The sequence below is a fragment of the Paramormyrops kingsleyae genome, chromosome 6, assembly GCF_048594095.1.
Source record: "Paramormyrops kingsleyae isolate MSU_618 chromosome 6, PKINGS_0.4, whole genome shotgun sequence".
Lineage (NCBI taxonomy): Eukaryota > Metazoa > Chordata > Actinopteri > Osteoglossiformes > Mormyridae > Paramormyrops > Paramormyrops kingsleyae.
In genome coordinates, this window is record NC_132802.1 from 21,199,853 (window position 1) to 21,212,796 (window position 12,944).

General features: G+C 41.2%; 1 protein-coding gene across 4 annotated transcripts in view; it reads left to right on the top strand.

Annotated features, from left to right (window-relative positions):
* Nucleotides 1-6,221: 6,221 nt before the first annotated feature.
* Nucleotides 6,222-12,944, top strand: part of LOC111842300 (pleckstrin homology domain-containing family G member 4B) — a 29,805-nt gene continuing 23,082 nt past the window's right edge. For 2 of the 4 annotated variants that reach the window (XM_023808775.2, XM_023808776.2), the window contains exon 1: nt 6,223-6,664. In XM_023808775.2, the coding sequence (XP_023664543.2) occupies nt 6,662-6,664 (3 nt within the window). In that variant the 5' untranslated portion in view covers nt 6,223-6,661. Of the gene's footprint in view, nt 6,665-12,944 lie in introns of all 4 variants that reach the window. The other 2 variants (XM_023808778.2, XM_023808777.2) reach the window with 2 other exon arrangements.

Below are 12,944 nucleotides of genomic sequence, written 5' to 3' on the forward strand. Positions count from 1 at the left end.
GAGAGTGGACTCATGCAGCAGAGAGATGACTCATAAAGCAGAGAGAGGACTCATATATCAGAGAGAGGACTTGTGTAGCAGAGAGTGGACTCACACTTCAGAGAGAGGGCTCATATAGCAGAGAGAGGACTCACACAGCAGGGAGAGGACTCATATAGCAGAAAGAGGACTTGTACAGCAGAAAGAGGTCTTGTACAGTAGAAAGAGGACTCTCACAGCAGAGAGAGGACTCATATTGCAGAGAGAGGACTCGAATAGCAGAGAGAGGACTTATACAGCAGAGAGAGGACTCATATAGCAGAGAGAGGACTTGTATAGCAGAGAGAGGACTCATATAGCAGACAGAGGACTCACACAGCAGAGAGAGGGCTCATATAGCAGAGAGAGGACTCACACAGCAGAAAGAGGACTTGTACAGCAGACAGAGGACTCACACAGCAGAAAGAGGACTTCTACAGCAGAAAGAGGACTCACACAGCAGAGAAAGGAGTCATACAGCAGAGAGAGGACTTGTACAGCAGAGAGAGGACTCATACAGCAGAGAGAGGACTCATATAGCAGAGAGAGGACTTGTACAGCAGAGAGAGGACTCATATAGCAGAGAGAGGACTCATCCAGCAGAGAGAGGACTCACACAGCAGAAAGAGGACTTGTACAGCAGAAAGAGGACTCACACAGCAGAAAGAGGACTCACACAGCAGAAAGAGAACTTGTACAGCAGAAAAAGGACTCACACAGCAGAGAAAGGAGTCATACAGCAGAGAGAGGACTCACACAGCAGAAAGAGGACTCATACAGCAGAGAGAGGAGTCACATGGGAGGCGAGACACTGCCTCACTCACTAATACCCAGCGCTCCTGCAGCCCCCTCATTCCACCCCGCAACCGGCTTCCAGGTCTATTTATCTAAATAGGTCTGACCTGCATCTGGGCTGCTTATTCAGCCAAGAGTAGCCAGCGTGCATCTGACCTCCAGCCTAGCTTCTTGTTGACTCTCAGCAGAGGCTGAGTTAACCATGAGATTACCATAAGAGAGACTCAAATGCAGTTTTTCTGCAAAGCTTCAGATTCTTTCATGACAAAAGTGTTTTGACGATTTGTAGTTAAATTTAAGTTTCATCTACTAATTACACTACTTAGATGTGTTTGTGTGGGGTGGCATGGTGGTGCAGTGGTTAGCACCTCTGGGACCAGGGTTTCATGTGATGAGTTTGCATGTTCTTCCTGTGTCATTGAGAGACTTCCTCTGGATGCTCTGCTGCCCCCCCCCACAGTCCAAAGACATCCTGGTGCTTTGTGCCCATCGAGTCTGGACGCCCATGACCCTCAATAGGATAAGTGGTTACAGAAAATGGATGGATAGATGCTTTTTACAATCACAAGACAACACTTGATTTTTCTGAGGAACAATAAAGCCCATCAAGTTTTTTTTTATCTTTAACTCAGGCTTCCATCTGAGATCAGGCTTTTTGTTCAACACTGTCACTATCATTTGCCAATATTGTTAAGCTGTTACATTCAAGCATTTTAATTTTAAAAAGCACAGATGCATTTCAACTGCTTTTTTTTTGCTAAGCTTTTTCCCTATGAGAGCAGCTTTTCATATTGTGTCTTGTAGCTGATTCCAGATCAGTTGACTTCAGACACAGAGGTCCCAGCTTAGCGATTTTTGTTTAGAATAAGCGCAGTTTGATGAGCGGTCTGTTATGCAGCTACATGCTTGATGTGTGTAGGGTGGAAGAAAATTTTACACTTCTGGCTGTCTCCAGTCCTTAGATGGGAAGTAGCCATTCCCTTCCCAAAAATTAGGGTGTGTCTCAAAACGCACTGCTGATGCCTCAGTTTGCTGTGGGCCCAGCATGACCTGCCAAAGCCAGAATTAGTTTTACAGCTTTTTAAACAAACAAGCAGACTGCTGAGCTTCAAGATTTCCACACTGGCAGTTCTGTTATGTATTATTCTCCTCCAGCACAATAGTTTTCACATTTTCTGAACTATGACTGCGACAACTAAGCAATAACATCAATAATAATCGGCAATAAAAATTAACAATGAATTTTGTCATCAAGTGGTCGAATTTTTGTGGTTTGCTGCGCAAATGATGTATAATGACATCAGTACCTAGCAACATTAATGTTAGTGTGTTACGCCTAGTTCATACTTCACTTCTGTGTGCCGTTACGGTCTGTGTCTTCTGTTACGAAATACATTTGTCCGTGGATGAGGATAGTCATGGTTTGCACAAGCTTAGTAAGGCAGAGACAGTACATCTTTGGTTCTATGCCATTTTATCACTTTAAATGGAGATTTTCTACACTGTTATTACAATAGCTTTTATTATAATTACGCAATTACAATTGTGACGTAAAAAATACAGTTTTTTAAAGCATATGTACCTTTCTTTAAACCCTGTTTAGTGTTCAACTAATTCATTAGCTAATCAATCACACAATACACATTTTTTTTCAGCCCTAGTCCGAACAAACATGCTTTAAAAGATGGATACTCAAACTTAATATTATCCACAGATTGAATTTTTTATTTGTCATAATAAATAAAACCACTTTCCTTAACACAGAAGCAGACTTGTGTTTTTGTCTATGGCTGGAGACACTGAGAAAGTTCCTCCTGTAATGGCAAGTCAGCTGTTACGCTTGGGGACAGGATTTGTAAGTGGGGGGTGGGACATTGTACTTTGAATGAGTGCAATATGATAAATAAATAATGCCAAAGCTGAATGTTAAAGCCCCGCTGACCTCCAACCATGTTGAGCAAAAGCCACAAAACGTCGGGGGCCACTGATGTTCAAACAGCCCTGGCCCTGCTTTCCCTGTCGAGGAGCCAGTCTCATGTTTGAAGAAAAGGTTCCTGCCTGTCAGTCAGGCCAGCAAAAATGCAGCCCATGTGGTGTTTCTCAGTAGGAGAGCCACATGCTGTGTGTTGTTGGGGGTGCCAGGGGTGATCAGCACGGCTTGGGGGGGGGGCACTCTTTCATCTTCCAAAGCTCCCTTTACTCATGAGCCAAAAGCACTTTGCGGCACTGTCAACAGTGGAGTTTTCAAAGCGTAAGACTGCATTTCTGGCAGTAAAAGGTAAGACTTTCAATCAGAGCAGTCTTATACGTTTCATATACACTGTTATTTTTATGACGAATTTGTAGATTTTCTGTAGATGTGAAGGATCATAGCGGATAACAGATCAGCCAGCAAAAACATTTCATTATTCCCACTAAATATTAAATAGCATGTTTAATTTCATCACCTGGAGGGCTTTTTGGTTTCCTTCACTTTTCTGGAAAAATAAATACCTTAAGTGATTATTTTCAGTGATTATGTGTCTAAGTGAGGCACTCAAAGTTGATAGCTAGAAGTAACTAATTCATGCGATCTCTCTGCATTTCAGGCTCGCCCCCTTACAGAGAACAATAACCTTTACTGTAAACCAGCTGGCTGCTTTTTCATTTATCAATGAATTGTAATGATTTTATCATCTGAGTATTTAGGACCTTATAAATGCTGTGGGTCTCTGTTGGTCCCTTGTATGAAATATTGCATGATAGGGCTGCACAAAAAGAAACTACATTGTGATGTTTGAAATGCTCACTATTAATATTGCAGTATTTATAAAACAAACGTTGAAACTTACCTGAAATAAAGTTTATTTACCTGAAATAAAGTTTAGCTAAATCAAACGTATCATGTACAAACAGGGTTGGTCAGACTAGTCTGTAGTGTTGCTGTGGGTTGTGTCAACAGACAGAAAGCAGTGCCAACACGCTGATTGGTTTTGTTCAATATCGTCTCTACGGGATACAAAATATTTCCATACAGCAGAAGGTGAATTTCTATTAATGACCAATTGTTCATTTTTCTCCTCACGCATTTTTGTTAAATATCTCACAAATGCGCCAAACTATCTATGAGTGAGTCCAACAGCAAGGATGGAAATGATTACGATTGGCTTAGAGAGTGCTTGCAGAGCTCATGCAAAAGCAGCGGCAGTAGAGTGTTTTGTTAACATATACTCCATAATGGTGAAAAGAAACATAATTAAAAATACATGACTTGTAAAAAAACTCAAATTATTGAGTTAACCCGGCTGCCTATTGCACTTCTTGCTATATGAGAACTGCATGTGTATATCATGCAATGTCCATATTAATAACAGACATTGTGCGGCTCTGTTGTATGTGTAGCAGTTACAGAAAAACAAAAAAGTGATGAAGTAATCCAGCTGCAGTCCTAATAGGTCTGACTGGGGTGACTTCCTGTCTGGGACCTATATTTGCATATTGTGACTGATTCTGCAAATGACCCACCAGATAACTCAGCCAGCAGACTAAACAGGTTGTATCAGAGCAATAGGGGCCCCACGGAATGTCTCATGGAGAGGGCAAGGACCCATAAATGAAAATGGAGAGCTTTGTTACACGTAATTTCCAGAGAATGCGTTATCTCTGCACTTCCTGGGGGGTGTGGGGGGTATTATGTCTTTCTTTTCTTCTAATATGCCGCAAGTGACTGTGTATGATTTACAGACACAATGTCATAAACTGAGGTTATTTGGCCAGGCCAGCATGGAAAATGCTTCATGTTTGTTCAGTAGGACTCATTGTGTAATAGCTAGGAGGGGGACAATGGAAGACAGGTGTCATTTGTCACTCATTTTTGTTTTTCACTTAGCTTTCTGGCACAGGGCTGACTGTCACAAAATTTCCTGTTTTTGGAGTTTTCCAAAGGCAGATTTTACTGTCCTGCATTTTCTTCCACTTGCCTCTCAATAATCTGATGGGACTGATTTTCGTGTTTGCCATCTTAATTCTCACATAACATAGAATTAATTAGGTTAAAAATGGGTGGCCACTTCTCCAGTCAGTTTGGCCAGTGCATGTAGTTGAGCTCCCTCCTGCAGATCCGTCCCATTACTGGGGGCATCACACTGGTGGCCACCCACAGCTATCCCAGAATTCAGTGTTCTTGGAAATCCAGTGACCTCCCTCTGGTCACACAAGCCCCCATCGCCTTATGCAGCTGAGCACTGCTGTAGCTTCTTGTGCTTGCAGAGAGCCAAGATCTATAGCATCTGCCTCTTGTTTTCACTTTGTGGGGGAGAAGGAACATCTGCCTTATGATGCGTAAACTAAAGGCTACATCTGGACACCATGGAGGACACAGGCTGTCCTTTCTGACCAAGTCTCGTGATCAAACTGCAGCAATCGTGTGGTGGGTCAAGAATTGGATAGCACCCCAGTACTGATTTTACAAAACTAGGAAGAAATGGGTACATTAATCTAAGTCTCTCCATCAACCCTGTTTCAATATTCTTGATTTAGGTGACTACTGAGTGAATCTGAGTGGCTTGTTTGGTTGAATAAAAATGATACACAATGCAAAAATAGAAATGTATGAACCATACGGACACCTGAAAACTGAAAGTATTAATATCTTACTGCAAAAGAAGTTGACTGGGAATGGTTGTACTGTAGACCTCTTTTCTATGGTGCTGTGTGTATCTAAAGTCAACATACAGCCTGAAAGAGAGCGGATTCAGCACACAGTTTACATGAATAGCTAAAGAGACAGCGATATAGTCACCAGCCTGAAGCAGATGTATGTATGCGTGTGTGTGTTTTTTTAACTATATTTTAACCATTAATGTTACCGTGCTCCAGTCATCTCTACACTGTCACAACTTTCACCCTTACATGCCACAGCGAATTCCTATATATTTCTTTTAGGGGGGGTCACAAGGGATTAAACGCAGTCAGAACCCTTCCTCACACATTTCTCATCACCACATGCCTCGTAACTAGTGTCTAAATTGTAAACCCCCCCCCCCCCCCCCCCCCGGAGCTCCAAACTTATTTCTCACGAATTTGATGGTCTGGGAAAGAATTGTCTCATTACTCCCTCACACACTCAGAAGTACTGAAGGGCCCTGAGCATGTTTCGATGGACACTGGAGTCACGCACGAAGCTTGTTACTGTGTAGCCAAAGTGGCGTAGGGGCAAGGTGGTGAATGAGCCCCTGGAATGGCGGAGGGCTCCTGTGAGACAGACGCTCCCCACAAAGGAATGGCTGGAGTGGGGGCTGCTGGATGTGGGCGTGGCAGATGGTTTCAGATTTCGCTTCGGCGTCGACACAGTTGGGAATTGGGGAGTGTGTGTGAGAGTGGGAGAGAGCAAGGGAAAGTAGTGAGAGAGAGAGCAAGGGAAAGAGAGAGAGGTCTCGAGTTGCTGCTTGGAAAAGACTAAAAAGGGTTAAGGGGATTTCCTCTGAAAGCCCCCCCTCCGTCTCTCGCTCTCCCCCTCTCTTTCTCTCACTCCCTTCCTCTCCCCCTGTCTCACCCTTCAATATGCACTTGCAGACATGCTCTACTGCTGCTCATTGGCTGAATAACATGGTGTGTAGTAAGAGTGGCGATACAAGTGGTGACCACGCAGTGCTGGTCTGCTCTAAACACAACGGAGTGCTGTAATACCATGGGGGCTCGCCTGGGGAGGGTGTGACACCTCCCTGCTCTACCCTGGAGTTTTCATTATAGTTAAATATGTCTTTGGTCTTGCACAAGATGGACACTGGACTAATAAATCCCCAAGGAACATAACTAAGACAGAGAAGGATGACCACTTTGGACAAGACGGCAGCAACAATTTAGCAAAATGGTAATTTCATTTTTGGTACTATATATGTTTACTATACAAGTTTGTTTGGAACTTTTCTGTGTTTAACAGAATCCTGTGCACATTTTTTTCTATGTTTAACAGGTTCAACACAACGTACTGTAATCATACTGCAGCTACTAGTAAACATTTTGCTTTCAGGTTACACATTTCGGTTGCCATTCCTGCAAGAGTAAACTTTAGTGTATCAGTCACTGCAGGATGTGGAATTGTATTGTCAGATAAAGATCATAGTATCCCTCTAACACCTTAAATATCTATTAGAAATTCCAGTCATTATCAATAAACTGCAGAAAATCTTCATCTTGTACAGAAAATCAATTTCTTCAGCAAAGTTTGACCACATAGTAAAAATATGTAGCCACTATGTATTTATATGTAATTAGCATAATTTCAGTCCTCTGTCATAGTTGGAGGATGATGTGATTGAGGGAGGCTAGTACTCATTTAGGTCACTAAATGCACAGGTTAATTTAGTGAGGTGATGTCTTATCCTGCCTTTTCACTGACGTTGCAGAACAGACCAGTTTGTAACACTCTGTGTCTAAGTTTGTTTTCAGGTGAACACACATAAGTACACAGGTGAGGCAAACTAGTAAGACTGAACACACTGTTTTTAGAGGCTTAACACTGGAACTATATACCTTAATTCAAATTTTATTCAAGCAAACATGGATAAAAGCATATCCCCTTGTAAACGCAGAATTAATTCTGCAAATACAGACCTTTCAATCTTGAAAGTTTATCTCTGTGTTTTTGTATGTACTGTATGGCTGTAGTCGGTTCATTGATGTAACCTCTTTGCCGTTTGTCCAAATAGACTGAAATTGGACATGGAGATCATTGTAATTTTGCACAACGAAGACCCTGACATAAGCTGTTTTACAATGAAAAGCTGTAAATCATGCACTTCACTGGATCTACTCAAACCCAGCAATCTTTTCTTGTTAAACGCAATTTTGATGTACACATCTGCTACCACATCTATTGTCAGATGTCTTTCTGCACTCTTTATTCCATCTCCACATCTTTGCTCTTTGCCGGTTCTTCTTTGTTTTTTTCCATGATGAGACAGATATAATGTTCATTATGTAGCTGGAACACACCCTCTAGTCCCTCCTTTTTAAGTAGAAGCTACCACTGATGTTAAACAGTCTACAGACACTTTACCCACCATTTATGCAGCACTGAAATGCATGTCAGCCATTTCAACCTATTAACATTCAGTGCGTTCAAAAACCCCAAATGGATTTTATCGACTCCTATAGCCTTTTCCCCACCTGGTCCTATGACCGCCATGGCGACTTCAGGTGCAGTGATAGTCTCTTATCCAGCAGAGCTTCAAACACTGCCTCCTGCTGAGGGAGCATATCAAAGCATCTTCTTGACAAGATCACCAGAATTGGATCAAAAGACTAAAACTTCCCACATATCTTTTTAATGCCCAATGCTGGGTGGATGTAACCAATCCCTTTTGCACATTAGACAAATCTGCGTAGAGACAAAACTTCGGCTTTATGTAAATTTGGCTTACGAAAGTCTGTACTTATGTAAAAAAAAAAAATCCCCACCATGGACATTGTTTACGGATCATGCTGATGCCAAGCATCTGAAGTATATGAAGTGCATGCAGGCATAAAAAGACAAGGCAGGTCGCCACATCTTCCCAGTTCTAGTGTGTATTGGGCCAAGAATGCATCTATTCTAATTAGTGTAGTGCTTCATACAGATGTAAAGAATTCATTTCATTTAACCTGTTCTATGTCTTATTACGGTATTTAATATGTGTGACATTTGCTAGAGAATTATAGTAATTGAGTTTTATTTTTAGATTTTTTTTTATACCTGTGTTTGCAAGAATTGCCCAGGCTAGGAACTCTCCATGTCCACCAAGGTCATCTTCAACCAGGTGCCACTTGTGGTGGAGCACATGCATGATGGAGCTCTGACTGAATCCACATTCCTGCGCTTATCGACATGCGTTTCCTTACCATGTTATGCCAGTTCAGCAAGTGCCATGGATGCTCAGTGGGGATTTGAGTCCCATCTCCGCTCTGTAGGTGGAGTTTGCCTGTTCTCTCTGTGTTATGTGGGTTCTTCAGCTTGCCTTGGATAGCTTTGGTCCCTGTGCTGTCTGGGATAGGCTCCAGACCCCTTCATGACCTTGACCAGGATCGGCAATTAGAAGATGTTTATAAGTATCAGATGTTGCACGAACATCTGAAAAGATGTTAGGAGGGTGCAGTTACCTTCAGCAAATTCCTAAGATTACTCTTGGCCTCATATATGGAAGTAAGCCCAACCACTACTTCCTTACTGACATATAAAAATTTCAGCAGCTGTTTCTGGGCAATTTGCCAAGAGAACTTTGAATTTTGTTTAGGTTACATCTCTGTCTATGTCTGAATGTACTTTTAAGGTGAAGCTATATGGGATTTATTGGCAAATTGTCTAAACTTGCTTCAGTGATCTTAAACTTATACGCCAAACAATAAAATGTTACACATTTTATTTGTTTATATCTGGAAGAAGACACTGCAGCCTCAGCATTGAAACACCAATAAATCTGTCCTGATGTCTGCCAGTTCAGCCATCAGGGTCTCCTTTTAGTTAGACCACATTGTTTTTGTTGTGCTAGACATCCACTCCAGAGATAACACCCTAAGTCCGAGATGCATGCATGCGGACCATAATGCAGCCTGACAGACATGCTGAAGTTGACGCATTTCTCTTAAATTCAATTATGGGAAATCTTGTGATCCAGCTCATTATTTGTAATTACAGAATATGATGGAAATTTACAGGTTAAAAGACAATATCTCTCTTGACCTAGACACTTGGCAAAAACTTCTCTGTATTTATCAATGGGAATGACACGTTGCAACTGTTTACTGTATGAGTTGGTTATCAAGCCTTTAATGAAGGTTTCAGCTACTTTTCTTTCACTGTCTGCTTGGAAAACATAATAAATGTTTGCAACAATGCCGTAAATATATGTTGCTTGGGGGTTGGGGCGCACCTGCAGATCTGTTTGGCTGGGGGGAGAAGGGTCGAGTTCAGCAGGAAATAAACAGGGTTTGCATGGTGCCAACAGCAGGTTTGGCATGCAAACTCTCACCATGGAATCTGTCTGGCGTTCCCAATGAAAAACCCCCTTCACACAGACCTGCTGGGTATGCACAGTCCTGAAAGGAGGCACTGTGTCCCTCTGCGACCCGCCCTGGCCCAAGCAGAAAGTGCACCCAGAAGAAATAGTGTGTGCTTTGTGTGTAAGAATACATCACTGTAAGAATGCAGAGGTTACACTTAAAACTACGTCAGTGCTACGGCAGTGGTCCTGTTGAACTTGCATGCAAATGTAAGTGAAAACACAAACCTCTCTGCTCTTGTCTTGGATGCAAAGAAGTGCAGGTTGTACTCTCTGTGCCACTCTTCCATTTGGTGCTCTGCTTTAACGATGCCAGTACAAGTCAGGGTCTACCATCCAATGACTTTTGTATCCAACACTGTTACAGAGTTACACAGTGTTATGTAAATGTTTTTGCATTACATAATAAAAAATTTCATTTGTTTTTTAGTAGTTAGTTGTCTTTTCACAAACTTGAGAAAAAATTTCTTCCATGATTTCAAACTGAGTTTTATAATGGGAAAGGAATGCCCTTCAAATGAGTGCATGGCTTTTGTGTTTAGGAATCTTGTGACATATTTCATCTTAAGCACATGCAGTTTTTTTTTCTTCTGGTTTGTTTGCACAGTTAATATTGCAACTTCCTCTTGCTGTTTTGAATGAGGCTCATCAGTATAATGTGATTATTTCTAAAAAAGATGATTTAAAAAGTTATTTACTGAAAAAGTCAGTGAATGATGCATATATTTGCTCTGTCATATTAGTAGTCTAACAGGCAGATGCCAGGACTGAATAAGTATTGGTAACGACAGATTCAAGACGCCTCCTGTATGGAGAAACTAGACACATGCATTACTCAGGTGTGATTTTGGCCCATTGTTCCACACAAACTATCTTCAAATTTTGAATGTTCCGGTTCAGTTCTTTCCATAAGTTTTTCAATTGGATTCAAATCAGGTGATTGGCTGGGCCATTCTAACAGCTTATTCTCTTTCTCTGAAACCAATTGAGTTTCCTTGACTGTGTGTTTGAGATCATTGTCTTACTGACAATGATTATATTCCAGACTCTATTCTCCCAGTATTCCATTGGCTTGTCCAGCGAACTTTAAACGTGCTTCAACATGTTTTTTCTTCAGCAATGGAGTCTTGCATGGTGAGCATGCATAGAGGCCATGGTGGTCGAGTGCATTAGTTAATGTTTTCTTTGACACTATACCTGCTAATTCCAGGTCTTTCTGAAGCTGCCCGAGAGTGGTCCTTGGCTCCGGAACAGCTCTTCTGATTATTTTGAAATCTCGTGAGGAGCACCTGGTTGTGGCTGGTTTATGGTGAAATGATGTTCTTTCCACTTCTGGATTATAGCTCCAATGGTGCTCACTGGAACATTTAGAAGTTTAGAAATACACCTGTAACCTATGCCATCAGTATGTTTTGCAACAATCATGTTGCGAAGGTCTTGAGTGAGCTCTTTGCTTTTATCCATCACGAGATGCTTCTTGTGTGACACCTTTATAGTGAGAAACCTTTTATAGACTATCAATTGTGACTAAACCAGCTGATATTAATTTGTACTGATGGGGGCAGAATTGCTTTCTAAATACTGACATATTTCTGCTGCTTTCTTGCCTTTTTGCAGCCCCTTTTCTTCATGTGTTTAATACTTCTTCCCTTTGTCATTTCACTATATTACACATAACTTAATTCATGGACTTATTTGTTTTGATTTCTTTGTACATGTGGATTACTTGTGGTAGTTACCGACATCTGGCGTAAATTTCATGTCAATAGCCCCATTAGAAAAATATTTACTGAGAAAAATATTCACATGTTCAATACTTATTTTCCCCACTGTAAGTTAAACATTAGGTTTGAAATTGACCAAAGGAGTTTGTTCCATAACCAGTAAACCTATGTTTATGTTTCATTTATAACCTATAGCTGCTTCCAATAAATAACAAAAAGCTTGAATTTGAGCATGCTGGTATGAAATGTGGAAAAAATTTTAATTAAAATGTTAAGGGTTGAATCTGCACATAATGTTTGTTTTGGTCGGGATGGTATGTGACGGGGGATGGAAGAATGTAACATGGACTTTGTTGGTGTTTTGAGACTTAAAAATCAAGGAGTGAAGTGATCACAAAAGATGGTCATTTTTGCTTTAGCGGCAGATGAGAATTACAGGGATGGAGAGTTTTCGGAAGTGTGATGAAGTCTGGCTGGCAGGACGAGAGACAGACAAAGTGTTTTACAGCATTACTAATGAGCAAGAGTTGAATGATGGGCTTGTTACCTGACTTCAACTCAAGTACTTTCATGGCTTTATACTGCATACAATTATATTGGTTATATTGGTTTCTTAAATTTTAATGGAACTTTTTGGGCTGCTCAGTGGTTACAGTTAGAATGATGGAGAGCATTCCACCAACCCTGAGAACACTCAGCTCTGCAACAAATCAAAAGGAGAATGGCAACTGACAGTAACAGTGGTACTGCAGTATTGTTACTGTTAGCTACAGTAACTGTACAACACTCACTGACTTGCTACAACAGCAAAACTTGAGTACCAGGACCCATGCTGGCCATTTATAACATTCTATAACATAACAGGAGCAGAATGGACTTTACAGTAGGCAGCTATAAGCTTAAAAATGGTCTTTAGGTGCATGTACACGCAATGTTTAGGACAAATCTAGGGATTTCCTTTTTAAATTAAGCGACAGCAAATCTAAAGACAACTTGAGTTTGGTTCACTTGAATTTGGATAGATTTGCCAAGGACTTGAGCTGAGCTTAAAAAACTCTGCAAGACAAAGGCAGCACTGTCCTTCTGACAAACACTTAGCCACCCCCCCCCCCCCCAAGCACGTGTATACACACACACACACACACACACACACACACAAAATCACTCTCTCACCCAAAAAAAAAGAGGGCAAGCATGCTGAGAACATGGGGAAGAGGTGCTACATTTCACCAGCTGCAAACACAGGCTCATCCCCTTATTTGTTTTTAATTATTTAGCTGCAGTGTTGTGATGTGGAATGGTGCATTCATTTGCTTGCCCTTTCTGTTCTCTTGTTGGACACCTACCATTGGCAATTTATAATAGTGAAATTACCAAAATGGCAATAATT